Source organism: Neofelis nebulosa, chromosome 18 (assembly GCF_028018385.1).
Source record: "Neofelis nebulosa isolate mNeoNeb1 chromosome 18, mNeoNeb1.pri, whole genome shotgun sequence".
Taxonomy (NCBI): Eukaryota; Metazoa; Chordata; class Mammalia; order Carnivora; family Felidae; genus Neofelis; species Neofelis nebulosa.
The window spans coordinates 37889287-37916181 of NC_080799.1; the positions used below are offsets into that span (position 1 = coordinate 37889287).

Here is a 26895-nt window from a genome sequence, read left to right on the forward strand (position 1 = left end):
AATTTTCCTCCCTGTGTTCACATTCTGATCTGATTTCCGGTGAGTATTGAGGCTACATTTTAGCCTAACAGACAGTTTGGGCCTGACAGTAGTTTGGGAACGCGGTGAGCCGTCCGGCCCCGGAACAGGCAGCCTGGGCAGACAGGAGCGCCCATACTGGGCCTGCACTGCCGTCACTTCAGAGCTCTCTGGAAACTCTGCTGTGTGTGGCTCTGCTGTGGCTCCGAGCCCCCAGTGGCCCTTTAAAGGGCTGCGTCCGTTTGGTTTTTATGCACAGATCCAGAGGCTCTGTTGTGACCCGCCCCCAGCCTGACTGCAGCCCGGACAGTTGGGCTGTGGCTGTGACTAGGCGCCCCTGCTCAGAGCTTCCGGGGGCTCCTGGAGGGGAGCTCTTGTGTTTTCACCCAACACCCAACCCAGATACCAGAACCACTGTCTGACCAGAAGCTAGTCTCTTACAGACTCTAAAGGCCAGTATCTAAAGTTCAGAAACTGTATTTCATTGATACCAATTAAAAAAAAAACTGACCTAAAAAAAAACTTGTAAAAATTAAAATAAAACCATGGCTCGGGGCACCTGGGTGGCTCAGTCAGGAAACGTCCGACTCTTGATCTCAGCTCAGGTCTTGATCTCAGGGTCATGAGTTCAAGCCCTGCGTTGGGCTCTGTATTGAGCTCTGCGTTGAGCTCAACGCCTACTTAAAAAACAGAACAAAACAAAAACAACCCATGGGTCAAATCAGTACAGTCCATACTGGGTGGGGTGGGGGGTCCCCTCGACCCCTTTTAGCTTCTTTCTTCATTAAAGGTAAATGTGTCCCCCCACCCCACCTCCCCAAATAGAAGGACGGGAAAAAATGTGGGAATTTTCACATGCTCTGTTTTGAAACAATGTGTAAACGTCAGTTAAGTGGGTCACCTGAGGCTTAGGTTCTCTTTGACCAGGTCGTGGTCTTGCCATGCACAAGCTGTGCTGAAGATAATAAATTACAGAGACGACGAGAAGTCCTTCAGTCGACGCATCAGCCACTTGTTCTTCCACAAAGAGAATGACTGGGGCTTCTCCAATTTCATGGCCTGGAGCGTAAGTAACCGTGCCATTACACTGACTGACCTGAGCAGCGTTCCTTCTTCATTCTGCAGATCCTTCTGTTCGCAGTGAGAATGTTTGCTCTATCAGGTGAACAGGTGTCTGTGAAAATGTGATCTCTCCAGTTTGCAAGCTGAGGTTTTGAAGCAGCCAGCAGACAGGGCTTGAGTCTCAGCTCTTTGTCGACGTCCGTAAGGTAGTTCCTAGCTTTCCCAACAGGCCGAATCTCCTTTAAAAGGGGGCGCTTCCCTGAGCCAGGCCTGGTTTCATGTACCCTCATCAGTTCCCCACTTAGTTTGAGAGAGAGAAAGAGCGCGCGAGCAAGGGACGGGGAGAAAGAGCGAAGGAGATGGAAAATCCGAAGCAGGCTCCGAGCTCCAAACTGTCAACACAGAGCCCTCTGTGGGGCTCGAACTCACAAACCTTGAGATCGTGACCTGAGCTGAAGTCGGACACTTTAACCGACTGAGCCAGCCAGGTGTCCCTTGGCTGCTTTTTGCAGAAGTGGAAACCAGGGCAGGTTTTTAAGGGGGCGTCCTGCTGGGCTCTCCAGGCCCTGCTCCTGTGAGCAGGTGCGCGTTCCTTCCAGCCTGTGCCCTGGCGAGGGGCTCCCCGGGACTTCCCAGATGCCTCCAAGAGGAACCATGCTTTTGCTGGTTTTGTTCAGAGGACACTATTTAAAACCAGTCAAAACACTGCAAAACCAGAAGCACGATTTGGGTGTTTTGAGAAAGCAGTCTTTTCCTCTAACATGCAGAGGGTGTGAGGGTAATTGTCTCTTTGGAATGTAGCACGCGTCCGTGTGTTCTTATGCAAGTTGGATATTCTTATTTTTTATAGGAAGTGACTGATCCTGAGAAAGGATTTATAGATGATGACAAAGTTACTTTTGAAGTCTTTGTACAGGCGGATGCTCCCCATGGAGTTGCGTAAGTTTTTCTTTAATTGGGCGCTCTTAAGAAATGCCTTTTGTGCTGTAGTGAAAGAAACATTAGCATATTAACAGTGCATATATTTAACCGATAAGCACCCTCCCTGTGTTTGCCCCTAGGCACACACACCTTACCCAGCTTCACATTGACCCCTTCACTTGACACATGTATTGAGCATTTTTTGTATGCCAGACACTGCTGTGCACTAGGAGTGTAATTCTGGTCGGCCAGTTAGCCATGGGTTTCTGTCCCCAAGGAATACACAGACTGGTGGGGCCATTGTGGCGGGGAGGGGGCAGTTCCAACCAGTTCTGGAAGTGGCAGGTATGATGGTGGAGGGGTGGCGGGCGGGAGGGTGAGGGAAGTGTAGCCGTGCTTGGCCTTGCAGAAAGCATGGGGTTGGGCTACATGTTAAGGAGGTTAAGGGGTTGGGGCAGGGAGAACATCAGGAGTGAAGGCACCGGCAGCGAAGTGTGGGGTTGGGTGGCGCATCTGGAAGGGGTGGGAGTTGAGGTGGGTACGCCGGGCCATGGGGACCTGCTGACTTTTCAGGGCTGGGGACGGGGTAGGCAGGGAAGCACAGTCTGGGAAGAAGTGAAGTGGCAGGCGCCCGTCTCTCCCCCCTACCTGTGTGTCTTCATGCGGCCCTGCTCTGGCAGGAGGGTGTGGTTGGCCTGGGTGGAATCCGGCAGGGACTGTGGGGCAGCCAGGGAGGAGCTGTTACTTAGCCCAGGTCCTGGCTGACGTGGCCAGGGCAAGTACAGGAGGGTTCCAGCTTTTCTTGAGCAGCCTTTTCAGGGCTTGAGTTGTAGCAGCGGTGGAGGCAAAAAACAAGAAAACTCAGTTTTTTGCGTTTGTCTCCCCCCCTTCCCCCCATTTTAAAAACCTTTTCCCTATGTTTATGATCTACTTTTCTTGACTAAAAAAGTGGACTGGGTTTTTCAGCTTTACCAATCAAAACTGATTTCTTGGCTTAATGTTACTTACCACAACCTATTCAGGCATTATCACCTAAATCTTTGTGATTATGGATTTTAAAATAACCATTTATAATTTAGGATTCTTGCCTTTTCTTGCCAATTTTTAAAATGATCTACAGATAGGCACATACTGTAACCAGGGCCGTGTGGTATACCCAAGTGTGTCAGAAAGGTCACGGACTGAGCCCTGGAATCAGCACTTACTGTTGACCCTGACACCTGGTCTGGTGTTGACCACAGCTCAGTGGCGAAAGTGTTCGTTCTTGTCTTCACGTTATATGGGGATGGGCCTGGGGGGGGGGGGGTGGTTTGACTGGTATTCCCTCGAGCTTCCTGTCACTATGGGCTGGGGGAGGGGCATGCAGTGGGGCCGCCAGCTCTGAGAAGACCTACCCATTCTGCTCAGAGAAGACCACCAGCCTAGCAGGTTAAAGAGAGAGCGCGCTAGTTCAGAAGTCTGAGCTCAGCTTGCCCCGGTACACATGCCTGGTTTCGCTCGTGTGTATGAGTCTGCAGAAAAGAGGGGTTTCAGCCGTTGGCATTTCTTGCTGACTCCACACGTGACTTAATACAAATACAGGAGAGCCACACTGGGAGCCAGTCTGATAGAATCCAGCCAGTACGTGTGAGCGGCGATCTCGGTAGACGAGGACAGCGCTGCCGTCGGCAGCATTAAGCTGCTTCTCCAGCGCTGGGTTCGTGCACCTGGGTGAACTGAGCCCATGATTGTGCCCAGAACTCCAGGCCCTGGTGCCCAGGCAGGGGCCTGGCGGTGAGGAGTGCGTGGCAGTCGCTCCCACGTCAGGATGGCGGGAGACAGGCGGTGGTGCACAGCAGTGTGGCGGCCACACGCTCCACACGCACTTGCGGAAGCGAGGCGGTGTCCTGTGCGGTTTTCCCTCAACCTCGAACTGGTCTTGTAGGTGGGATTCAAAGAAGCACACGGGCTATGTCGGTTTAAAGAATCAGGGAGCGACTTGTTACATGAACAGCCTGCTGCAGACTTTATTTTTCACAAATCAACTACGAAAGGTAAATGGATGGTATTTCTCTCCCTCAACCTCCCGCCCACCCTCTTCTCAAGTTTTAAGGGACAAGCAGAGTCCTGTTGGCGGACTTTGCCGTGTCTCTCCCGGTACCACCACAGTGCTGTCTCCGGACGGGGGCCCCTCTGGGATCTTATGCATATCTTTATTCCTCCGTGTTTGGACGCTTGTGAAACTAACTTGGATGATCAAAAGTTTGCTGGCTAACCTAATTTTGTTGGGCTAGAGATACTAAAAAAAAAAATTTTTTTTTTTTTTTTAAATATGAAAGGCATTAGCAGCAACATCTGAAAAGTTTTTTATGTTAAAATTGAATTGCAAAGCCACCGGCTGTGAAGTCTAATTTCACATACAGGTAAAGGTCATTTTCACAAGAGCGCTAATAGTGAAGACCGCAGACATCCCCTGAGTCTGGTACAGGCTAGCTAGTCGGCAGTCCTTTCAGAAGGCCATGCGAGGGTGCAGGCCACACGGACTCCGGGTTGGGGGCGGGGGCAGGCACTGGCTGGTCTGCTCTGCTCTGCTGGCTTTTCCTGTTACGTTGGCACTGTAGTGACCACGACAGAACGGTATAGTCGGGATGGGGGTGGGGGTGTGGGTGTGGATCATCCCAGGGGCACTTAGGTTTCGTGACACCTTTTGTTCACGAGCGATGTGAAGCTAAAAAGTGTTGTTCCAAGAGGTGTGAAATACAAGTGGTTCTCTTTGGATGGCGAGTTGTAGGTAAATTTTTAAATTCTTTTTTGCTTTCTCATGGTTTTTATGTTGCCTCTACAGACTTTGAGGATCTTTTAAAAAAGTTTCCTGAGCTATTTTGGAGGGATAGTTAGAAGCCCTACCAACTACCTTAGCCGTTGTGATATTGGAAATGATACTTTCACATAAAATTCCATTTTTATTTCTTAATCAATTATTTTAGGCTGTGTACATGATGCCAACAGAGGGTGATGATTCATCCAAAAGCGTCCCCTTAGCATTACAAAGAGTGTTCTACGAATTACAGCACAGCGATAAGCCTGTAGGAACAAAAAAGCTAACGAAGTCCTTCGGGTATGTATTGTATTGCCTTCTTCGCCTTCTCCTTCCTTCTGCAAGGATGGGTGAGCGCGTAGTAGGAGAATCCAGAGCGCAGTGTAGGCATTTCAGTGCGCCTGGGTGTTTCGATCACTGGATTTGGTTTGTCCTTTCCGTAATAAAAGGCTGTGGTTTGGAATTTGGCCTGAGAAATAATTCACCACTTAACGACGTCCTCTTATGCACCGCAGGACGTTCAGAACAGGACAGAGCTGTGAAGATGTCGGGGCCCTGATAGAATTCAGTGGTCTTTAAATTGGGGACCCCTAAAGATAATTCCCTTAGAAGATGGATTGACGAATAGTGGCCTGTCCTACAGCTCGCTTTTCAAGTCTGAGTTGCTTAGTTTACTCTTACTTGAAGTCTGGAAGTGTAAATAAATACAAACATTCCTTTTCTCTTTCCAAGGTGGGAAACTTTAGATAGCTTCATGCAGCACGACGTTCAGGAGCTGTGTCGAGTGGTAAGTTCTCCGCCGTAACCGCACACTACTTAACATTGACTGCTGTAAAGCACTGTCGGACGTGGTAGCAAGTACAACCTCAGACCTGCCTCGCGCCAGTGCAACTCAGGTGTGCCCATCTCTGTTCAGGACAGAGCCAGGCCAGGAAGGAAAGGCAGCGTCTGTCTAGTTTACAAGCCAGAGAGAATGAGAACAAAATTGTTCTTGGAGAGGGCAGCGTGAGGGGAAACTTGAATTTCGATAGCGGTAGGTAGTGTGGTTTAAATCTGCCGTTGGTACATGTGCCCTAGTTACCAGTCGGAGAAACCACAGATTGGCTGACGTAGCTGTCCTGGCCGCCCTGTTTCGCCGTAGACTAGGGACTCCTGTTACTGCGTAGCGCCTAGACTTGTCCTTTGCACAGAAGTTCTAACAGAGGCAGCTCTCTGTGCGGGTGACTCTCCCCCAAACCATCTTTAGTCTCTAGCAAATTCCCGTCCTTCCAGTCGTGACCAAAGACGCACAGACACACATAAAGTCACACACATACACAACATGAAACGGCTATTCAAGGTGATTGGCTGGGCAAGGTGTGTTTTCTGTTTTGCAGCACTAGCTGGATTGAATCCAGTTCATTAAATATCCATGGACAAACCAGTCAATCCTGTTGACAGGCTCAACCTCATTTATCTCTTGGTGTGGACCAATACGAGTTAAGTTTAGTGCTCAATTTACATGCTTTTCCACAGAGGTAAAATGAATATAAAAAATGCTTCTAAAGGCACTACAGATTACTAATTCATTCCAAAGGCTGTATAGAGGTTAATCTCAACTATTGCATGTAGATATTTTTGTAAATATCCAACCGAGGAAGAAGATTTTGTATGTTTTCATAATTGCATGCTGGAGGTCATAATATTCATAGTCTAGAAATTCTTTGACCATTGAAATTTCCTAGTCAAGTTTCGAATTACTGCCTGTTAATGAAGCATCGCATTTTCTTAAAGCCCAAACTTTCTCTTCCAGCTGCTTGATAATGTGGAAAACAAGATGAAGGGCACGTGTGTGGAAGGCACCATACCTAAATTGTTCAGAGGCAAAATGGTGGTATGTGGCTGCCAGCTTTAGAGAATGATTTTAAGATGATTTAAGAACGCTACGATAGCGACAATTAACACTTAAGCCCTCTTGTTTTCCTTATTTGTAGTCCTATATCCAGTGTAAAGAAGTAGACTATCGATCCGATAGGAGAGAAGATTATTATGATATCCAGCTAAGTATAAAAGGAAAGAAAAACAGTAAGTTCCGTGTACCTAATCTTGGCCTTCCGCTCATTTCTGTTTTGGTTTCATGCTTCATTGACCCCGGTGATTTCCATTGAAATCTAGCGCAGACAGAGCCCCCCCCCCCCGCCCGAGTGATGAGCGAACAGCTTCCCAAGTGAACGCAGGCTCGAGGCCCCACACAGTTCACGCATCACGACGCCCTGCCGCCCACATGTTGGTTCTTCCCGGCCACGACCTCCTCGTCTCAAAGGAGAACCACTGTTGGGCCTTTTAACACCCCCCTTCCCCTGTTATTTTTGCCTGTTTTAAGTATTTATAGAGATGGGATCATACAGGCTACACAGCCCCTGCTTCTCTCATTTTGCCCAGCGCCACATCTGTGCATCGTGCATGTCATGAGGAGCGGTGGTAACTTGATGGTTTTCGTTGCTTTACGCTACTCCACGTGAGGAGGATGCCGCAGGTTTTTGGGAACCACTCTTTCCTTGGTAGATGTTTGCGTTTTCAGTGTGTGGCGCTCGGACATAAGGTTCCTTTCCCGTTGCTGTGCCCGTCTCCGGCACGCATCCTTCTGCGTTCACGGTGAGCGGAATTGTATGTAGGCTCCAAGGGTACGCATATACATTCAGTGGGTGAGGCCAACGAGGCTCCCAGAGCAGTCTGTTGATCTCTGTTCCCCAGCCATGTGTGACAGTGGCCATCGCTCTGCATCCACAGCGGGACCACCGGTCAGCAGTCAGGACATTTTGGTGAGAGTGTGGCACTCTCGCTGTCTGTATGCATTTCCCCAAAAGTCAGCGAGATGGTCACCTTTCCGGCTGCTTACTGGCAATTTGGTTGTCTTCTTGAACATCTCGGATGGAGTTAATTAATAGCTTGATGTCCTTGATTGCCAGTTTTGTCACCTGTGATTTCTGGGTTGGTTTCTGTTGATTCACTTTGCTCTTCATCAGGCGCTGTTTTCCAGCTTCCTCGCATGTCTGGTCCTCTTAGTGGATGCCTGCCATTTTGATTTTTATCTTGTTCGGGTATGGACGTTCTTCACCTTTGTTCTGGGACCTGTTGGAGTTGCTTGGACGCCATGTGATTCTTTGGAGGCTTGTTTTTACGCCCTGTCCAGTGGGAGCACAGCAGTTTGTGGTTAGCGCTACATGGGCCCCCACCTGAGGCCGTGCCCGGAGCTCCGTGTACAAGGAGGTTTTTCACCGTGGCTGGAGGGAGCACAGACTGTTCCCAGGCTCGCGTGTGCTCTGGGGGCTCTACCCCCGGCCTCCGGGTGGTTCTTTCCCTGCCCCCAGATAAGTCTTCACCCTGCTTGCTGGTCAGCCCTCCCTGGGGGCTCTGGGAGAGCTGCCACTTTCTTCTTGGGCACTCTGCGCTGCAGATGGCAGCTGCTGTGGCCCCTGTTTGGGTTTCTCCCCCACACGGTGAGCTGGGACAGTTGAACCGCTCTTACCCATCCTGGTCCCGTACCGCCTGTTTTCCCGGGCCTGAAACCTCTTTTGGATGGACAGTCCCGGGGTCCTTGTCCAGCGCAGGAGAGTGTGCCTGGTGCCTCTTCTTCCCGAGGGAGCCGTGACAGGGGCAGGGAGCTGGGCAGGAGCCGTTCTCAGTGCTCTGGGCACTGGCCCGGCTGTGTTGCTGAGCTGCTCCCTCTGTGGGGCTCACCTATTTTCACTCTTCTAAGTTTGCCACGTGTTTAATGGAATTGCAGAATTTTAGTGAAATCACCGGATTTTTTCTTTGCTTTTTGTGTCCTAAGAACATCTGTCCTGAAGTCATAAGGTCGTCTCTGATCTATTACTGTTTTATCTTTTCTGTTTGTCTACAGTCCCCACACAGTGGTGTTTTGCATGTGGTAGGGTGTCAAGACCGACCCTCCCCCTGTGGGTCTCAGGTGATCCCGTCACGTTTTCCGCGTTGCTCTGCACCTTTGTTAGCGGCCAGTTGCTCATATTTGTGTGGGTTTGTTTTTAGATTCTTGCTTCTGGTCCACTGGTTCTCCCTGAGCAAATTCTACACCTCCCACCCCCAGCCTTATTTTGGTTAAATTGACAAACTCGTAGGATATTGAAAGTGTACGTTGTGATCGTTGCGGATATACTGTGAAAGGAGTGCTCTCTCCCAGTGACCACCTTGACATGTCCCTTCTTCATCGCGCACGCATGTGCATGAGAGAGAATATTTAGGTGCTGCACTCTTGGCAAACTTCACTTAGACAACAGGATGTTGAGCCCTTGTCACCGTGTTCTGCGTTAGGTCCTTAGTCCTTCTCTGACGGCTGGAAGTTTGCACCCTTTCACCTTGACCCCACGTTCCTGCTCTATCTACACGGTCTTTCTTACAGCTCTATGTTTGGGTTAGATTTTGTACTTTAATGGTACTTGGTTTTGGTAAAGCTATTAAAACACTTGATTCCGTGTTATAGCTTCAAACACCCTCAAGGAACCGTGTCAGTGTTCTCAGGGGTCCGGGTTTTCATGGAGCAGCAGGGGCTTGGTGGCCGTCCGGGGCAGGGGCTGGAGGCCACCACTGGTGTCCTCCCTGGCAAGCTTGAGCGCATGGGGCAGCCATGCCGTCATGAAGGCCTTTAGTGAGACCATTGGCTGACTCTCTCTCTCTCTCTCTCTCTCTCTCTCTCTCTCTCTCTCAAGTATTTGAATCATTTGTGGATTACGTGGCCGTGGAACAACTAGACGGCGACAATAAATACGACGCCGGGGAGCACGGCTTACAGGTAACGCGGGAACGATGCGCTGCTTCAGTTGTGGACCAAACAGTCACTTGGAGCTTTTCATAAGCTGCTCAGACCCAGAGCTCAACGGATTTGAATTCTGAGTGCAGCCATTACATCTTGGGAGCTGCGATCACACGGTGGGGGGGGGCTGGGGGAGGAGCAGCTCGTTTCTCAGGTAGGCCTTTCACCCAGCACACGGCGTTTTCTCACTGTGTCCGTCCCCCCTGCTCCTGGCCTCAGTGCTGCCCACGTAGAGCTTTTCCTCCGCTTCTCCGGCTGCGGTGGACCTTCTCGCTCGGACTCCACTTTGGGGTGTATGTGTGGGGTGCAGTTAGTTTTTGAAAGGGTCGTGACTTAGAGGACAAGGAGTGCGTCTTCTGTCCTGGTTCTGTGAACACGTGCTGTCCCTGCTTATCTTCCACAAGGCCCCGCAGGGACCCGAAGCTTCTGGCAGAGCAGTGAGCCTTGTGGACCGGTGACCGGTCAGGTGGAGAGACACGGCCTGGGGCACGATCGGTGGGGCCAGCAGCGCCCTCGCAGACGCAGCCATCCAGGGTCTTTGTTGCAGACTCCTAACCCGGACACATCAGCTCAGCCAGTTGCCAATTTCTCAGACCGTCCTGCTTGCCAGGCTTGCCGATTCATAATTCATGATGCTCATGTGCCCCCTGTTTCAATGGGCCTCGGATCTGCTCTTCTCCTGCTTGGTCAGGCCACTCAGGGATGCTGCACTGTGGATCAGAAAGTCACGTTGCAGACACGCAGCTAGACGTGCTCAGGGAGCACTGCAGTCAACTCACGAGAATTGCCTTGTCCACAGTGGGTTTGGGGGTCTGGGTGAGCAGTACATAGTATTTTAGAATCACAGTCACAATGGACCGTGGTGGGGGAACAATTCTTTGATTCTTTCAAGGTGTAGGAAAACCACGCCATTCCTTTGTGTGGCAAGAGGTTCCCAGGTTTTCATTTTTCTTTCCAGAGAAACCTTGTCCTCGTAAGCACACTGATTGAGCATCAGAGAACATTGTGGCTTGTCACAGCCCCGTTCCTCCGGGTGGACATAGCCCAGAAGCAAGGTCTGAATTGAAAGTGGAGCTGTGACAGGACCCCGGTGGCCTGCTGGTGGCTGAGTTTGCCACAGAGGCTTATTTTAGTGAGCAAACCGGAGTCGGGCCTGCAGGGGGGGGGCCTCGTTCAGGAGCGGGCGAGTCCCGCAGCCCAGAGACTGAGTTGCTGGTACTGAGGACAGTCTTCAGAAGCGGGTTGGACTGAGCACTGAGGGCGCGCTCTGACGCGAAGGTCCCGAGAGTCCAGGGTGAGGGAAGCTGATCTAGTCTAGACCTCCTGGCGCACGATTGTCTGTGCCTCTGCCTGTTCTGTCCAGGTGTCTGTGGACACCTCGAACCTTACAGAATTGTAATCGTAGGTTTCTGCCTCTCCATTTAATGACTTTCTGTGCTTTTCCATATATTTTCCATCATGTTTAATGAGCGTATAACATGGCAGCATGATTCAGCCCCCATTCACCTGGCTATTGCCTGTGGTTGGGCCTCAGAGAGAACATAACCCAAAATAAACCTCACACACGAGCTGCTGCAGCATGGTCTCAGTTTTTGGTAGCAGACACGGTGAAGGTCTAAGTAGAGCATCTTATTTTATTTAAAAAAAAATTTTTTTAATGTTTATTTATTACTGAGAGACAGAGCATGAGCAGGGGAGGGGCAGAGAGAGGGGGAGACACAGAATCCGAAGCAGGCTCCAGGCTCTGAGCTGTTAGCACAGAACCCAACGCGGGGCTCGAACCCATGAACCGGGAGATCATGACCTGAGCCGAAGTCGGACACTTAACCGACTGAGCCACCCAGGTGCCCCTTAAATATTTATTTTTGAGAACTCGTGAGTGGGGATGGTGGGGGGGATGGGGCGGAGGTAGAGTGGGGGTGGATAGAGGGTCTGAAGTGGGCTCTGTGCTGACATCAGAGGAGATGATGTGGGGCTTGAACTCATGAACCACAAGATCATGACCTAAGCCGAAGTCTGACGCTCGACAGACTGAGCCACCCAGGTGGCCCTATTTTATTTTTATTTTTTACTTGAAATGTAGTTGACATGCAGTACTTTATTTTAGGTGTGCCATGTAAGATTTGGTGTTGAGCATTATGAAATGCTCACCACGACAGGCCTAGTGGCTGTCTGTCCCCACATAGCGTTCTCAGTGTCACTACATTGTACTTCGAATCTGTGACCTGTTTATTTTATAACTGGAAGTTAGTGCCTCTCGATCCCCCTCACCTGTTTTGTCACATCCTCCAGCCCCTGCCCACCGAAAACCACCCGTTTGTTCTCTGCTTATGGGCCTGAACATTTCCAAAGCACCCCCACCTTGGATCCCGTAAACCACCCCCACCCTCGTCTTGCCAGCCGCCATTGTTGCCCTTGCTCCAGGGACACAGTAGGGCCCAACTAAACTTGGTTTCTTTTCCAATGTTCAGGAAGCAGAGAAAGGTGTGAAGTTCCTAACTTTGCCACCAGTGTTACATCTACAGCTGATGAGATTTATGTATGACCCTCAGACGGACCAAAATATCAAGATCAATGATAGGTAATCTATTGTGGGGTGTTAAAGTTAAGATTGAATCGTCACCTGACTTTGGGGTGGTCAGTCTCCATGCTTTGTCTGTCTTTTTATAATGTCAGTTCATCTCCGATCTACTTGGGAGTTCCCTTGTGCCTCAGTTTCCCAAGAAGTATAATTTTAAAGGGATAATTTCCTTTAAGAGTTTCAGAGCCTGCTCCTCCCATAACTCCCTCTACCGGGACCCTGCCCCCCTCTCTGCTGTGGCAGATGGACCTCCTGGGGAGGTGGGGGGGGGGGAGGGTGCTTTCTGTTCCACCCGATGTAGCTTAGCTGTTTGCTCAGGAGTGGGATTTGATGTCCCTGTCTTATTTTGTACTCTCCCTATCGACTTCTAGAACGTGTTGGAATTTTCAAGAAGAGGATGTAGATGGACTTGTCTGCTTTATTGCCAGTGTTTTCAAAATTCCAGATAAAAAGGAATGATAGTACACACACCCTTACCTGGTTTAGAATACATTATTTTTGTCCTGGTTAGTTTGAGCTCAGGATAGAGTGGTTGGTCAGTCCCCCCATGAAACTGAAGCGAGAGTGGACCCAGTCCGATTATTTGCCACCAGCTGGGTCTTTGCTGGCTCATCGTAGTCCACGGTCGTGGAGTGTGTAGTAAAGAAACCGTCTCCACCAGACCTCACACGTTGGCAGCGTGCAGACTAAGCCCCACCTGCTGGTGGGTGTCGTTGGATCCTCACCTTGCTTTTGTTTCTGCTTTTGGAATTAGTTGCCAACGTTAAAACAAAACAGATCGAAACCTTGAGATTTCACATAAAAGCCCAGATTTCTGGCATCTTTTAGGAATTCAGAACATGTGGCAGCGCAGCCAGAATTGCTGAGGGCAGCACCGGGGGCGCCGAGGCCGGCTGCCCCTGGAGACTCCATGCGCCGCTCTCCTCCGCGTCCTCGCCGAGCTGCCTGCCCTTCTTCCTGTCTCTCAAGACCCTCCTAGTAATTAATCGTGACCCTGTTATTAAAATGCTTATGGATCCAGTAATTTACAAACAAATCAAGTTCAGAGGTTTCCCGAAATCCCAGGGTGTACGGGATCCTTCCTCACGTGTGTCCCCTGTCAGATTCGATCCCTCCAGGTTTCTCAAACCTGCAGCGTGTCCTCAGTGGTCTTGGTCCGGGACAGTCGCAATCATTCATTAATTGCAGCCATCCACATCCGAGACAAGTCCTGGTGTGTGTTGGTCCTGAGACTGGCTGTTGTGTGACATCCTCAGCTTAGAAATCTGTTGGGTGTCTCCATGCGTTGGGCACATCTTTTCTCATACCTAGCTTCACATTTTGTACTGATGTGTGGATAATTGTCCTAACGAATGGGAGCCGCCACAGAAGTCCTTCGGAGGGCCTCCCGAGTCAGAGTGATACTTCTCTTTCCAAATAAAGACGAGCCAGTAAATTAGAACGTCTAGCAATAAAGTCTCCACAGGAAATATTTTACATGTCAGTGAAACCTGGATTTCTTTAAAAATGTTTTTTTAATAGGTTTGAATTCCCAGAACAGTTACCACTCGATGAATTTTTGCAAAAAACAGATCCTAAGGACCCTGCAAATTATATTCTTCACGCAGTCCTGGTTCACAGTGGAGATAATCATGGTGGACATTACGTGGTTTATCTAAACCCCAAAGGGGACGGCAAAGTAAGTGCCGGGCAGGGGGCGGAGTCAGATGTCATGGTGTGTGGGGCACTCACCCAGAGCTCAGCTTCGCCTTTTCCTCTCCCAACCCGATGGCCTGAATAGTGCAGGATTCCACCCTGGTCTCTGATTTATCTGTGTTCCCATGCGTGAATGGCTGATACCTTAAAGGTGATAGTGAATGAGTGCTTGCACTTGACGTATGCCCTGAAGTAGCCTTGAACATTGGACTGTTATTATTGCATACCTAATGGGAGGCACTTGCTCTCCACTTAAGAAATCCTTGGGCAGGTGGGAATGCAAGCTGGTGCAGCCACTCTGGAAAACAGTGCGGAGATTCCTCAAAAAATTAAAAACAGAACTTCCCTACTATCCAGCAATTGCACTACTAGGCATTTATCTAAGGGATACAGGGATGCTGTTTCGAAGGGGCACATGCACCCCAATGTTTATAGCAGCACTTTCAACAATACCCAAAATAGGGGAAGAGCCCGAATGTCCATTGACAGATGAATGGGTAAAGAAGATGTGGTATATCTATACAATGGAGTATTAGTCGGCAATCAAAAAGAATGAATTCTTGCCATTTGCAACTACGTGGATGGAACTGGAGCGTATTTTGCTAAGTGAAATTAGTCCGAGAAAGACAAATATCATGTGACTTCTCTCATATGAGGACTCTAAGAGACAAAACAGATGAACCTAAGGGAAGGGAAACAAAAATAATACCAAAACAGGGAGGGAGACAAAACAGAAGAGACTCTTAAAAATGGAGAACAAACTAAGGGATACTGGAGGGGTTGTGGGGGGGTGGGGGTGGGGGAATGGGCTAAATGGGTAAGGGGCACTAAGGAATCTACTCCTGAAATCATTGTTGCACTCTATGCTGACTAATTTGGATGTAAATTTTAAAAAGACAGAAAGAAAGAAAGAAAGAAAGAAAGAAAGAAAGAAAAATCCTTGGGCAGGGGAGGCTGGATGAATCACACGTTCTGCGCGCCTGCTTGTCCGTGCTGCGTGATGCTCCGTCGCGTCTCCTGGTGTTCCCCAGGGGTGAGGGTGTCCTCAGGGTCTGTGTCCAGGATCGTGGCGCCAGTGCAGAACAGAGCGGAGGCCGAGCCCACCTCCCTCATGTGAGGAGACTTGGGCAGGGGGTGCTCACGCAGCACCAGACCACGACGAACCTTTCCCTGCAAGAGTTAGTGCCATTTAAAACACCTCGACCCACAATGAGGAGATCAGAAGAGAAGTACTCTGTACAACTCTGCTGACCTTTTCTTAAGCCAGGCCCTCTCTTGCTGCGATAACATATCCTGTCAAATGTCCCATTGAATTTCGTAACCACACCGTAAAATCTCCAGTTTTACCGACGAAGTCAGGTGTACTCGGTATGATTTTCTCAGATCTGCAGAGTTGTACTGTCGGGAGATTGAATCTGATTCGAAGTGGGCCATTTGAGCATGTGACGGAATTGCCAAGGGACAAGCTCACAGTGGCCCCAGAATACGGGTGCTGGCCGGCCTCTTCCCTGAGAGGGCGGCCCGAGGCGGGGCCTGGCCCGGCACCTCCCTGCATCACTTGTAGGTCAACGCTGCCTCTCCGGTTGTGTGCTTCTCAAAGCGCTTTCTCTCTGCTGCGTCTTGTTGCCAGTGGTGTAAGTTCGACGACGACGTGGTGTCCAGGTGTACGAAAGAGGAGGCCATCGAGCACAATTACGGGGGTCATGACGACGACCTGTCGGTGCGGCACTGCACGAACGCGTACATGTTGGTTTACATCAGGGAATCAAAGCTGAGTGAGTAGCCGGCTTGTTACCTGGGAAGCTTGACAGCTGTACCCTGAGCTGTGCCACCTGCCCCAGCACGTTCCGCGCTCTGCCTGTGCGGCCTCACTCCCGACCTCCGCAAGCAAGCTGGACGGGGCCGTGTGGGTTTTGATGCGGGCTCACGGTACCAAGTCATTTCCCCCGAATCAGTTCTGCTCCATTTATGGCGACGCTGAACGGGGGCGCTCTCAGGAGGGGATCCTAGAACCCGCGCAGAGGTAAACGCGGGCACATTTGTCGTGCAGGTGAGGTTTTACAAGCTGTCACCGACCACGATATCCCTCAGCAGTTGGTGGAACGACTGCAGGAGGAGAAGAGGATCGAGGCTCAGAAGCGGAAGGAACGGCAGGAAGCCCATCTCTACATGCAAGTGCAGGTCAGCACCCCCACCCCCCGGGCGGTACCCGCACTAGGCCTTGCTTCCGGAACGCCGTGGCCTCGTCGGGGGGACTGCTGCCTGGGCACGTGTGCTCAGGTTCCCTGGCCCTATGGGGCATACGTTCCAGCGCAGGCTGAGGGCTGATGTTAGACGTACTCAGACCCCCAGACACTGGGCCAGGGGGTGGATGAGAAGCACCGAGGGGTCAGAGGGGAAAGGCGTCAGGCGGGCGAGCTCCTAGTGGGAGGTGGCCCTCCAGGCCGTGGAGAAGTTTGGCCAGTGGTGGGGACAGAAAAGAGGGCTGGACGGAGAGGTGAATTTCCGGGTGGTGTTGGCTCATGGTTTGGTTGTGATACCAGGAAACGGGCGTTCCTTTTAGCGAGTTGATTGCCGGGAAAAAGCCGCCAGCTCGCGTATCCTGGCGGTATGCTGTACGGAGACTGCCAGGCAAGCGGGTCTCCCGCTGGTGCTCACGGTCAGTGGGCAGCGGCTGTGTGGAAACGGAGGCGTCTCAATTCTGATGAAACCCCTGATCTCCTCCGGTCACTTTGATGCTTTTCTCCTTGGGTCTTCTGAAGAAGGTTCTTCGGAGCAAAAGACTAGCTGTTCTCAGCATACTACTCTTAGAACTTTGTTTTGGCTGGGGTGGTCGTGTGGCATTTATGTATCGTGTGGAAAGTGTTGTGTTTGCTTGTGGCTTTTCAGATAGTTGCCGAGGACCAGTTTTGTGGCCACCAAGGCAATGATATGTACGATGAAGAAAAAGTGAAATATACTGTGTTCAAAGTGTTGAAAAACTCCTCACTGGCTGAATTTGTCCAGAACCTCTCTCAGACCATGGTGAGTGCCACCCGTTCTGGGGGTGGTTATTTTGTTCTCCCACGTTCTCCTCCCTTGCTTATTTAACTGCACGGGATCAGATCGGGCACCCAAGCCCTGGAATACTAGGAGCCCTGAAGGGTGAGTCTTGGACCACATCAGCAGGGAGAGCTGTAACTGTAATATAATCCTAGAATCAGCACATTCATATCGAATTTTTTGTTACGTTTTTATTATTTTGAGAGAGAGTGCACACATGAGCAGGTGAGGAGGGGCAGAGAGAGAATCCCAAGCAGGCTCCACCCCACCCGCACAGAGCCCGATGTGGGGCTCGAACTCAGGAACCATGAGGTCATGACCTGAGCTGAAATCAGGAGTCGGACACTTACCGACTGAGCCACCCGGACGCCCCCATATATGGAATTAAAATGTGAGCTGCTTTTAATTACTTTGGTTTGCTTTTCTCCCCCCCCCCCCCCCCCCCCCCCCCCCCCCCCGCAGGGGTTTCCACAAGATCAAATCCGATTATGGCCCATGCAGGCAAGGAGCAATGGAACCAAACGGCCAGCGATGTTGGATAACGAGGCAGACGGCAACAAGACGGTGAGTGTCGCGGGTGCCGCCTGTCCTGATGGGGGTCTGTGGAGGCCCGGCCTGCGCGCCAGCGTGCCTTACCTGCTTCCGGCCCACTTTGTGGGTGGTGGGCGTGTTCTTCACTCTCACACAGCCGCTGACACAGTCTAAAACCAGCCTCTCTTTTGGAAATAGATGATTGAGCTCAGTGACAATGAAAACCCTTGGACGATATTCCTGGAAACCGTTGATCCGGAGTTGGCCGCCAGCGGAGCCACGTTACCCAAGTTTGACAAAGATCGTAAGTGTCCTTGGAGCGCAGAGCCGGCTCCCTGGCCACCATCTGGACACACAGGGTCCAGCGTTCTTCCCTGGCAAAGAAACCGGCCCTCGGCCCCCTCCTGTGTTCGTGCTTCTTGGCAAAGCTGGGTGGGCCCCACCGGCCGCCGGTGGCTGGAAGGCACCGGCCACGTTGAGTCCTCCTGTTCCACTTTTGTCTGGGCCCATGGTTTGCCACGTGCCTGACAGGGGCTGTGACAGCGCTGGGCCTGTAGACTCTCCGCCAAGGGCCGGTCCTTAATAGTTGGGGCTTTGCGACCCGCGCGGCCTGTGCCGCCCTGAAGCGGCCGCAGAGAGTGTGTGGATGGACAGTTTGGCCATAGGTTTACATAGCAGGTGCCTGTAAGATGCTGGGTGGTTCTTGCTACAGACCAGGCTGTCCCTTCTGGCGAAGACACCATATTAGCATATTTCCATGGCAACACTCAACCAGCTAGTTATACCTGTTCTGGAAGTGTGAGATTCCTGATGAGTTCACTGCCCTGGCTCACAGCCTCACTGACTCAGATTAGTGTTACCCGGGGGGCCTGTTTGGAATGATGCTGTTGACCTGGGAACGGGGCTAACCCTCACCTGAAACAATTGCTTTTAGGCTCTATAAGCCTTCCTTTAGGATGCCACTAGGCTTACTGTTAACATTTTTAAAACATTGTCCCGAGTGTTAAGATCCTAACAAAGCCTGTTTGTTAATCTTATAGATGATGTCATGCTATTTTTGAAGATGTATGACCCCAAAACGCGGAGCTTGAATTACTGTGGGCACATCTACACACCAATATCCTGTAAAATCCGTAAGTCCTTGTTGTGCCGACCTCGGAGCTGCTTTTGTTAGCGTGCTGGCATGTTACAGCCTCGGATTCTTTGTTTTCTTGAACCCAGGTGATTTGCTCCCGGTTATGTGCGACAGAGCGGGATTTACCCAGGACACTAGCCTTATCCTCTATGAGGTTTGGATGGCGTGTTTTTCCATAATCCACGTATCTTGGGTGGTTGGGGGAGGGCTGTCTTTGTTCGTTTTGCTGGCCCCGAGTTCACTGTTCTGTGAAGTGTGCAGCTCAGTGGTGGGGGCCTCGGGTGGTGTGGAAGGGAAATGACTTCCCCTCATTTAGGCCCAGTGATTATTACGTTTTTATGGGTATTAGTATTTCCCTTAGCGTTTCGCTTATGGAAAATGTAGGGCTGAGAGTACTGGATATGCAGAAAGTGCAGGCGGTGTCTGGCCACATTACACATAAGGAGACGTTGAATTGTAACCATTCATCTCTTTTCCTGTAGGAAGTTAAACCGAATTTAACAGAGAGAATTCAGGACTATGACGTGTCTCTTGATAAAGCCCTCGACGAACTAATGGATGGTGACATTATAGTGTTCCAGAAGTATGTACTCTTTGAAGGACTTTTATCACTTTGTATGGGCGTTGAGGTTTTTCCATAAGCCCTAGAACCAGGAGACAAAATTGTATCTAGACCCCAAGTTAAATTTGTATCTGAGATTGTGGATAGAGGCCGACCTTCTCTTGGTTTGGGGACGATGGGCAGTGAACCTCTTCCTCATTTAACGAATGCTTTATTTCCGAAGAAACGGCGTAGAGCAGGGTAGCTCTTAATGGGGTGGCAGAAGTCTTTACGGAACTGCACGATGGTTTTCCTTCCCTTAAAGCATGAGGTTCCCCTGTGTGCACCTGCGTGGATAATCCGTTCAAATCGGTGTGCATTAAAACCCTTGGGGCTGCTGGGCTGCTGTCGTGATCCCTGGTCTGAAAGTAGCCTTTTCCCCTGCTCTTGAAGGCTTCTGTTTGGAGGGCCAGGCAGTAAATAACCTAGACTTAGCGACTCCCCAGCCTTGCTGCTGGAGCCCGAGAGTGGTTGCCCGTCCCGTCCGCTTCTGGTCAGAGAGGAGGCTCTGCCCTGAGGCGCTTGACCCCGAGTCCACTGTTATTTCTGTATTGAGACGAGGGGCAGAAGGCAGCCAGCACTAGCACTGAGCCGGCTCAGGGCACCCCTCCTGTGCCATCCTGGCTGCTGACCGGGGTGCCCGGGACAGACTGTGGCACCCTAAAATGCGAGTCAGAATTTATGTCTACACTAATTTCTGTCTGTGTCACTGTGGTTTGGGAAGATGATGCCTCCCCCCCCTTTAACCAATACCCCTGGCCTGGACTTTGATTTACTCTGCAAACTTTTTTTCCTCCCACTAGGGATGACCCTGAAAATGATAATAGCGAGTTACCCACTGCAAAAGAATATTTCAGAGACCTCTACCACCGTGTTGATGTCATTTTCTGTGATAAAACAATCCCTAATGATCCTGGATTTGTGGTTACATTATCAAACCGAATGAATTATTTTCAGGTATTTGATAAATGCTCTTTTCCCTTCATATTCTACAGCGGAAAGACCAAGTTGTTTTTAAAACCGCGCTTGTTGAAGGCTATTGGATTTGGTTCTGGAAGGAGGGCCTCAGCCCTGCAATGAGGAAGTTCTTGATTGAGGGGCTTGGCCCCGGGCCAGCGGCTGTTCTTTCCCGAGGCCCACCCCGCCCTGCTCCCCCCACACCCTCCCCACACCTGCCCCACATCCCTTCTATCCACCCCACCTCACGCTGCACCCATCCGACCCTGCACCCACCCCGGCACAGTTTGGTTTCAGAGATGATAGTCTGAACAGCATCTTTGCTTCACTTACAACATCCCATTGGAAAATAAACCTGTAGACCTCACCATTAAAAGTTAAGAGCTTGGGGCGCCCGACTGGCTCAGTTGGAAGAACAAGTGGTTCTTGGTCTCAGGGTCAGGAGTTGAGCCCCATATTAGGTGTAGAGTTTACTCAAATAAACATACCAAGAAAAAAGGGGAAAGACCCTGTAAGAGCTAACTTCACCAGTGTGCTCCCCCCATGAGGGCACACTGGGGAGTATCATTTATTCCTGGTAGGTGTCAAAGGTTCAGGCCGTTTAAGTTCAGGCTGTTCGTTTCATACTTGCGTAAAAACATCAGGTAAATGGTTTCAGTGGTAAGGTTTATACGCAATTCTCAGTTCATCCCTGAAGGAGACTTCCTTTCTGTCTGTGGGCCCCTTCCCTCCTCCCAGGTTGCAAAGACAGTGGCACAGAGGCTCAACACCGACCCCATGCTGCTCCAGTTTTTCAAGTCTCAAGGGTAAGCCGCGGTCGCTTGCTGTTCTGTCTGTCCCGCATGCCATCCCTAGTCCGTCCAGACATCGTGGAACTAACTCTGATAGGTTAACACCTGACATGCCCTCACTTAGTTTCCAATAGAGTCGTCCGCACTCACGTCCTGACCACACTCCTCCTGGACGTCAGACTAATTGGCGGCCTCGTCCAAAGCCAGACTCACTGTAGATACATTGTCAGCACATCTCCCACGCGTCCGGCCGGGCTGCCCCAGCCAGGCTTGTGCGTGCCTTTGGGACAGCCAGAGGGACGTGGGCCTCGGGAAATGGGAGTATCAAGGGAGGCCCCGTGCCAGGCCCAAGTTCAGGTGTAGGCGGAAGGCCGGTGGTTTGCTTTTACTCACACTCACGGGGATTTGGTGTAGGCAAATAACCAACAAGGCATTTGTTTATGTGCTGTTTTCTTGTGCAGTTATAGGGACGGCCCAGGTAATCCTCTTAGACATAATTACGAAGGGACTTTAAGAGATCTCCTACAGTTCTTCAAGCCTAGACAACCTAAGAAACTTTACTATCAGCAGGTATGAGCCCAAATTCATGTAACTGTGGGTCATGAAGAGAAGGTTTGGGTTTCGTGGAAGCACATCTGACGGTCTCTGTTTTCTTACCAGCTGAAGATGAAAATCACAGACTTCGAAAACAGACGAAGTTTTAAGTGTATATGGTTAAACAGCCAGTTTAGGGAAGAGGTACGTTTTTTTTTTAACAGTAGGAAGTTTTACTTTTATTGGCGTTTAATGTTTCTGTCTGTCTAGCCCTCGAAAACTAAAACAACAAAGGGAGGGTGTCCGAGGCCCTCAGTCCCCTCCAGCCACCACGACTGGAGCATTTTCAGTCGGGGCTCTAGCTGCTTGGCCCAAGGCAGTATCCTTCTGGAACCCCGGCTGCCTCTGGGCCTCCTCAGGTGGGGCGGGTGTCGGGGTCTGCCATTGCTGAGGCCCGTTCTGCACGGAAGGCAGGCCCAGCCCACCTGCACGCGGTGGTTCTAGAGAGTCTGGCCCGGCTTGGACCCCGGTGTTTTTGCCTTTGTAGTTCCACCAGTCTTGAAGGCGCATGTAGGCCACGTGCTGTACACGTGGTCTTCTGGTGGAATTGACAGGCTGAGCTACTCCGCGCCTCCTCTGGGCCTCGTCTGGGCTGTCTGTCACGTCACCGTGCTGGATCCGGCAGGCGGGGGAGGGGGGTGGCTTTCCGTGGGGTTTCCTGAGGAGCTGTCCTGTGAAGGGCGACCTTTCTGTATCAGCGTTGTTTCCTAAACTCCTCTCGGGTCCTAAACACCTCTGGGGTGGGGTGGGCATCTCCGGTTTGGGCAGGTGGGCACAATTCACGCATCTGGAGCCCTCGGGGTGGGGCGTCGGTGATGCGGTGGGAAGCTAGAGAGGACAGAACGTCCCTTGCCGTTTTTTCCTTCCTCGAGCAACATGGACGTGTTGTCGCAGACCTCTTCCGTTTTCTTGAAAGCATCGATTTCCTCCGGTCCTTTCCTAGGAAATAACACTATATCCCGACAAGCACGGGTGTGTCCGGGACCTGCTGGAAGAATGTAAAAAGGCTGTCGAGCTCGGGGAGAAAGCGTCAGGGAAACTTAGGCAAGTATTTCCTGAAGCTGCTGGCGGGCCGCGGGGGCGTCACCAGGCCACCCGACACTGGGACCCCGCGTACAGTGTTGCACACCGGCTTTCAGCCCGTCTTCTGTGGCAGTTTATAGACCCTTCATGATGGGACCCTCTCCCCACCCCCCACACCCCCCCCCCCCCCCCCGGCCTTTTTCTTTGGAGAGCAAGAGAGAGCACAAGTGAGTGAGGGGCAGAGAGAGAGAAAGAAGTGGGGCCCACATGGGGCTTGTGCTCACCCGATGTGGGACTCGAACTCCTAAACCGTGAGATCATGATCTGAGCCGAAGACAGATGTTCAACCACTGAGCCATATTTTCTTCTTTCCCTGTCTCCTGATTATTACTAAGCTATAGGAAGAACTTGAGATTCAGGTGGAAAAGCCACTCGGTAAGGAAAGGGTGCAAACGGATCAGCCAGAACTGCTGTTGGTTGTGCGTGAGGAATCGGGGCGCTTCTGAGCCACATAGCCGGTGTTCAGGCTGAAGTCAGAGGCCCCCGATTGACGAGCAGTGTTCATTTCAGAGAGTTGACCGTTCTTACCATGGGGCCGGACAGGCGCTCACAGGACAAAACAGCCCTTGGGGCTACTTGGTTCCTGGAATGTTTGCTCAGTGATGTTAATAAAAGAATGAGATCTTTATTCTCTAACGAGCTAGAGAGAGAAAGAGCGCAAGTCTGGCCCCACTTGGAACCATTGTGGGAAAGATGTGCCTGGTTTGGGGAGACTTGGTCTCCTCCCTCTCCGTGCCCAAATGCGGCCGCATCCCCTCCAACCGGAGCATCCCCCTCGGCCTTTCCTTGAACCACACACTCCAGGGGGACCACCGACTAGTATTCTGTGCCCTGTTCCCTGAGGACGCCTGCTTTGGACATTCCCAGTTTTTAACAAGGAAAACCATAAGCAAATGTTGATAGCTTCGTAATAAAGAATTTCTCTGTAGGGGAACTGCTCATCAGCCCCTTTTCTCCCGTGGATTGGTGTGGCTCACTCCGTGCCCCCCCCCCCCCCCCCCCCCGGTTCTGTGCAGGCTGCTAGAAATCGTAAGCTACAAGATTATCGGCGTGCACCAAGAAGATGAGCTGTTGGAATGCTTGTCTCCGGCAACGAGTAGAACGTTTCGAATAGAGGTAACGGGCCCTCGTGGGCGCGGGGCGGGGCCGTGGGGTGGTGGGACGGCCGCTGGCGGCGGATGCTGCTTCAGTTTTGTCTGCGCGCTGGGAGAAGTGAGCCCTGCAGTTGATTTTGTTCTTCCGGCTGCTGAGAAGTTAACGTTGCGTTGTGAGAAAGTACACAGAATGTGCTTTTTCACGGTAGTCGTGGGAAGTGTATACGGCTCGGCTTCCGGAAATCCGTTGGCGTGTTGAGCGGCCCTCCCTGCCCGTCACATTTGCCTGGTGGCGCACTCTGCTGAGACGCTCTCCCTTCACGTGCAGCTCCGCCCTCCCCCCCACCTGCCCTCCCCTCGGGGGCTGGCCTCTAGGTGCCCGTCCACAGGGGATCCTAGGGGAATTGTCCCCAGATGGGAATTCTCGATGTGGGCCCCCAGGCAGGTCTGCTCAGAAGCTCTGGCTTCCTGCCGAGTGTGGAGCAGCTGAAGTGTCCACAGGGACCAGAGTCGCACACACTTTGGTCGCTGGAACCCCAGAGTTTCCTGCCGACACGGAGATCCCTTCCAGCTCTGAGCTCCCTGGTTCTAACGAGACCCAGACACGGCGCTGGGCGGGCATGGGACCCCGCGGCCTTGATGGGCAGTGAGGCGGGTAGACGCAGTGTGTGTCCGCGTGGACTGCACCGCCCGGCTCAGTGTGCGCTCCCACCCCCCACCCCCCACCCCGCGTCCCAGGAAATCCCTCTGGACCAGGTGGACATAGACAAGGAGAGCGAGATGCTCGTCACCGTGGCGCACTTCCACAAGGAGGTGTTCGGGACGTTCGGGATTCCGTTTCTGCTGAGGATCCACCAGGTGAGGCCGGGGAGGTAGGCTGAGGGCCGCTGCCAGACGTGAGGTCCCGGGCGCCACGCCGGGGCTCCTGCCGTGGGGGAGTGCACACACGTGTCCTTTACCCTTCGTAGGGCGAGCATTTCAGAGAAGTGATGAAGCGGATTCAGAGCCTGCTGGACATCCAGGAAAAGGAGTTCGAAAAGGTAGGCAGGACTCCCGGGCCGCACGCTGAAATCCTGGCTCCCGCGGCAGCCGGACTTTAGCCGGGGCGGGGGGGTTGCTGGCCCCTGGGGCTCACGGAGGAGCGGCCCTTCTGTCTTTCAGTTCAAATTTGCCATTGTGATGATGGGCCGACACCAGTACATCAACGAGGACGAGTATGAAGTGAACCTGAAAGACTTTGAGCCCCAGCCTGGTAAGAGCCCTCCCGTGGTCAGAGACGCGGGCAGCCCTGGGTCCCAGTTCCTTCTGCGAGGCAGGGAGGCGCAGTGCGTGACCCATGGGTTCCTCTAAGACGCATTCAGGGTTGGCGTGTTGGTGGCTCTGCGGCGTGTGCTGGGAAGCGGGGGGGGGGGGCATTGCACTGGGCTCGGCCCCGCTTCCTCGCCGTCTGGCCTCGGCCCTCAGCCCTGCGTCTCTCTCTCCGCCAGGTAACATGTCTCACCCTCGGCCTTGGCTAGGGCTTGACCACTTCAACAAAGCCCCAAAGAGGAGTCGCTACACCTACCTGGAAAAGGCCATTAAAATCCATAACTGACTTCCTCACCCATTGCGTGCGAGGCGAGGGGCCGTGCGTGGGTGTGTGCCCCTTTTTAACAGCCTAGAACTTTGGTACACGCGCACCATCTGAAGTCTTCAGCAAGAGGATTTGCTGCTGATGTTAATTTTATTTTGTTGAGGCTGTTCCGTTTGGCTTCTCTGTATCTATTGACTGCCCTTTTTGAGCAAAATGAAGGTGTTTTTATAAAGCTTGGATGCCAATGAGAGTTATTTTATGGTAACCACAGCGCAAGGCAACCGTCAGCGTAACGGGGGAGAAGAGGTGAGGGCCACGCGGCTCCGGCTCGAGGCCTCTGGGCTGTGTCCAGTCGGCAGAGGCCTGCCCGGCTGCCTTCCTGGGGTCGCAGGCGCCAGCCCCGCCGCTGGTCTTACGTTGAGGCTCGTCTGACGTTTTCCCCTCAGTTCTACTTTCCAACCTTTTGTGTGCATCTGTAAAGGCAAAACCGAGAAACTCACAACCTAATAAATAGAGCTCTTTCCTTCACTGCGTGTACTGTCCCCCTTCCTCGGTCCCCCTCCCCCGCCCCCCGCTGCCCGGGTCTCTCGGTAAACGCGTCTCAGTCCGTCAGCCGCTACCGTCCTTCAGCCCGTGTGCAGCGTGGACGTCCCCGAGTGTGAGCACGGTCCTGGCGGACGGCCCGGGCCCCTTTGGTTCGCTTGAAAACGCTGTTCGATACAATTGAGTTGTCAGGCTTGCTGCCTGTGGGCAGACTGACTCCACAATCTCAGCAGTTCATACAAGCAGGTGAAAGAATTCTCAGTAGAGTTTCCTCGGAACGGAACAGACGGAACAAGAAAAGGAGAGCCTTTTAGCAAAGAGGGCATGCTCACTAGTGGTCAGTACGCTGTTGACTTTGTAAAAAAAACAAAACAAAACAAAAAAAAAACAAAAAGAAAAACAAAAGAAAAAAAACCAGAGAAATGAAATTGTATATTTAATGAGTGAACATGTATAATTCACCGCTGGGAGGAGGTGACTTTTTGTTGGGTGCATCTAAGTGACTCTTCACTGATGTTGATATTCATTGTGTGTAGTTTTATTTCAGTCCCAGCCTCGTTTCCTCTTATTTTGGAGCTAATGCCGGCTGCGTGTCTAGTTTTGAGTGCAGTAAAATAGAATCAGCAAATCACACTTATTTTTCATCCTTTCCCAGGATTTTCCTTTCTTTCTGTAGCATCAGTGTATACCAACTCTTCCTGTATATTGCCTTTTTGCTGGAAAATGTTGTATGTTGAATAAAATTTTCTATAAAAACTGGAAATCAGTGAGTGACGTGGAGGTCAAGGGGAGACTTCTGCTCCCCCTGGAGGTCTGTGTTCCCCCTGCTGTCGGGGTTGCTCGTGGATAGTCCTGGTCATCCGGGGGTTGGAGTTCGCCTCTTCCAGGTCATGGTGAAGCTCGAGCAGTGGAAGGTTTCCCGGGAGGAAACTGTTGCCCATATCTGAGGACCAGAGGCATGCCGGAGCCAGCCCGGCACGACTTTGTCTGCAGGTTTCCATGGCCCCGTGCGCGTCTCCGCTCCCCCGGGACCTGCCCCCTCCGTGCCCTGCGAGAGTGGAATCTGG

At 51.7% G+C, this 26895-nt stretch overlaps 1 protein-coding gene across 3 annotated transcripts in view; it reads left to right on the plus strand.

The window, feature by feature from the left end:
• USP7 (ubiquitin specific peptidase 7) overlaps nucleotides 1-26591 on the plus strand; it is a 66322-nt gene extending 39731 nt beyond the window's left edge. For all 3 annotated transcript variants that reach the window (XM_058711632.1, XM_058711633.1, XM_058711634.1), the window contains 28 exons: nucleotides 946-1084; nucleotides 1931-2019; nucleotides 3926-4034; nucleotides 4968-5098; nucleotides 5531-5585; nucleotides 6591-6671; nucleotides 6772-6862; nucleotides 9505-9587; nucleotides 12080-12189; nucleotides 13711-13867; nucleotides 15515-15659; nucleotides 15935-16065; nucleotides 16774-16908; nucleotides 17389-17490; nucleotides 17656-17761; nucleotides 18498-18590; nucleotides 18679-18746; nucleotides 19075-19175; nucleotides 19997-20150; nucleotides 20889-20956; nucleotides 21403-21511; nucleotides 21602-21679; nucleotides 22479-22579; nucleotides 23635-23734; nucleotides 24451-24570; nucleotides 24681-24752; nucleotides 24874-24964; nucleotides 25200-26591. In XM_058711632.1, the coding sequence (XP_058567615.1) occupies nucleotides 946-1084; nucleotides 1931-2019; nucleotides 3926-4034; nucleotides 4968-5098; nucleotides 5531-5585; nucleotides 6591-6671; nucleotides 6772-6862; nucleotides 9505-9587; nucleotides 12080-12189; nucleotides 13711-13867; nucleotides 15515-15659; nucleotides 15935-16065; nucleotides 16774-16908; nucleotides 17389-17490; nucleotides 17656-17761; nucleotides 18498-18590; nucleotides 18679-18746; nucleotides 19075-19175; nucleotides 19997-20150; nucleotides 20889-20956; nucleotides 21403-21511; nucleotides 21602-21679; nucleotides 22479-22579; nucleotides 23635-23734; nucleotides 24451-24570; nucleotides 24681-24752; nucleotides 24874-24964; nucleotides 25200-25306 (2926 nt within the window). In that variant the 3' untranslated portion in view covers nucleotides 25307-26591. The remainder of the gene's footprint in view (nucleotides 1-945; nucleotides 1085-1930; nucleotides 2020-3925; nucleotides 4035-4967; nucleotides 5099-5530; nucleotides 5586-6590; nucleotides 6672-6771; nucleotides 6863-9504; nucleotides 9588-12079; nucleotides 12190-13710; nucleotides 13868-15514; nucleotides 15660-15934; nucleotides 16066-16773; nucleotides 16909-17388; nucleotides 17491-17655; nucleotides 17762-18497; nucleotides 18591-18678; nucleotides 18747-19074; nucleotides 19176-19996; nucleotides 20151-20888; nucleotides 20957-21402; nucleotides 21512-21601; nucleotides 21680-22478; nucleotides 22580-23634; nucleotides 23735-24450; nucleotides 24571-24680; nucleotides 24753-24873; nucleotides 24965-25199) is intronic.
• Nucleotides 26592-26895: the final 304 nt, after the last annotated feature.